General features: G+C 38.2%; 1 protein-coding gene across 1 annotated transcript in view; it reads right to left on the reverse strand.

The window, feature by feature from the left end:
* The window catches only part of LOC125044470 (sialin-like), a 36,824-nt gene that overhangs the window by 1,537 nt on the left and 32,787 nt on the right, over positions 1–2,500 (reverse strand). Inside the window, exon 14 of the mRNA XM_047641158.1 lies at positions 1,092–1,177. Coding sequence (XP_047497114.1) covers positions 1,092–1,177 — 86 coding nt within the window. The remainder of the gene's footprint in view (positions 1–1,091; positions 1,178–2,500) is intronic.

Here is a 2,500-nt window from a genome sequence, read left to right on the forward strand (position 1 = left end):
TTGCCAGGCGCCAGAGGGTGTGGAGTACTCGGCATCAAGCGACGGAAAAATCAGTTGACATTCACATGATTAGTACTGTAGATCATAAATGTTTCATGTTCATTTCGTTGTTTTTTCTTTTTTTTAATGATTTCTGACCGAATCTAATTGCAAATGAATAATAGCTGATGACATGTGTGCTCACGCATTTTTTATTTTACTTTGTTGTTAATAATTTGTAATTCATATCAATATCGAAAGTTAAATATAGTGTATACATAGACATCTGTATACACTGTAAATACATATATGCATGCATGCGTACAGTCAAACGCACAAACAAAGACACACGCACTCACACGCACACACAGAGACACACACCAAGGTAGAATAAGCTAGCAGGAAGTCTGACTGTTTGCTCTGTGTACCGTTGGCTCCTTTTGTTTCTTCAGTTGCTTACTAGTACTGCCTGAGAGTCTGTGTAGAACAGCAAACCCTTTTTTATATCTTGCTTCTATACTATATTAATTTCCTTTCTTTTTGTTTCATTCTTTTTTATTTCTTTAGTTCTCTCTCTCTCTCTCTCTCTCTCTCTCTCTCTCTCTCTCTCTCTCTCTCTCTATCTATCTATCTATCTATCTATCTATCTCTATCTATCTACCTATCTATTTATCTCTCTCTCTCTCTTTCTCTCTCTCTCTCTCTATCAATCTATCTATCTATCTACCTATCTATTTATCTCTCTCTCTCTCTCTCTCTCTCTCTCTCTCTCTCTCTCTCTCTCTCTCTCTCTCTCTCTATCTATCTATCTATCTATATGTCTGTCTATCTGTCTACCTATCTATCAATTTATCAATCTATCTAAATAACTGTCTATCTGTCAATCTTATTCCATCTTCCTCCCCCCCTACTCTCGTCTCCTCTCTCTCTCTCGCATCATCTCCTCTTCTCTCTCCTCCTCTCCTCTCTCTCTCTCTCTCTCTCTCTCTCTCTCTCTCTCTCTCCTCTCTCTCTCCTCTCCCTCTCTCTCTCTCTCTCTTCTCTCTCTCCTCCTCTCCCTCTCTCTCGCTCTTGAATATATACTGGTATTCATTAAGAAAGGATTTGCTTACCTGATCAGGTGTCATAACTCCTACTATAATAGGAGCCAACATAGCTCCAGCGAAGGCGAACATATTGCTAATGCCCAACATAGTACCTGAAAAAGAAGAGAAATTTAATTAAGTTTAATTTAATAAAACATTTAATCCAAATCAGAAAATAAGAATAAAATTTTATCAAATCTGTCAAAGGATATATATTCCCGTAATGATATATAATTTATGGTAACTACTTATTTGATAATCCTCAAGCTCAATTTTGTTGTGAATTATATGCTTTTTATTAGGTAAACATTTGTAACGTGAATACATATTGGGGACACTTTTTAACGATGGGCTGTTGAAGAGTTATTATGATTCTTAGAAATAATTATTATTATATTTTGAGTTTTACTTTAATTTAGAATTGTAACTAAATTAATCTAAGTTTGTTTATAATTGGTTTCCTGTATCTGGATAACTGTATATGTTTATATACATGTTCACACATATAATTATACAGAGAGCGCGTGTGAGTGTGTGTGTGTGTGTGTGTGTCAGTGTGTGTGTGTGTGTGTGTGTCTGTGTGTGTGTGTGTGTGTCTTTGTGTGTGTTTGTATGTTTGTGTGTTTGTGTGTGTGTGTGTGTGTGTGTGTGTGTGTGTGTGTGTGTCTTTGTGTGTGCTTGTATGTTTGTGTGTTTGTGTGTGTGTCTGTGTGTGTTTGTATGTTTGTGTGCTTGTGTGTGTGTGTGTGTCGTTGTGTGTGTGTGTGTTTGTGTGTTTGTGTGTGTGTATATGTGTCTTTGTGTGTGTTTGTATGTTTGTGTGCTTGTGTGTGTGTGTATGTGTGTGTGTTTGTATGTTTGTGTGTTCGTGTGTGTGTGTGTGTTTGTATGTTTGTGTGTTTGTGTGTGTGTGTTTGTATGTTTGTGTGTTTGTGTGTTTGTGTGTGTGTATATGTGTCTTTGTGTGTGTTTGTATGTTTGTGTGCTTGTGTGTGTGTGTGTATGTGTGTGTGTTTGTATGTTTGTGTGTTTGTGTGTGTGTGTGTGTTTGTATGTTTGTGTGTGTGTGTGTATGTGTGTGTGTTTGTATGTTTGTGTGTTTGTGTGTGTGTGTGTTTGTATGTTTGTGTGTTTGTGCGTGTGTGTGTGTGTGTGTGTGTGTGTGTGTGTGCGCGCGCGCAGACATATATGCGATATTATTAATAGCAACAGAACGGATTAACACGTGCATTTTCTCATTTTCTCTTGCATGCTTACCTGGAATCCTCGGCTCTACATACTTTGCATACTATGCAATAATATTCCTCCTCCTACTCCTCCCCCTTTCCCCTCATCCCTGCCTCTTCCCCTTTCCCCTCAGCCGTATCCCCTTCTACTCCTCTCGACTTCCTTTTCCTCTCCTTTACCCTCATCCCTCTTCCTTCCTACCCTTCCTC

This window comes from Penaeus chinensis, chromosome 35 (assembly GCF_019202785.1).
Source record: "Penaeus chinensis breed Huanghai No. 1 chromosome 35, ASM1920278v2, whole genome shotgun sequence".
Lineage (NCBI taxonomy): Eukaryota > Metazoa > Arthropoda > Malacostraca > Decapoda > Penaeidae > Penaeus > Penaeus chinensis.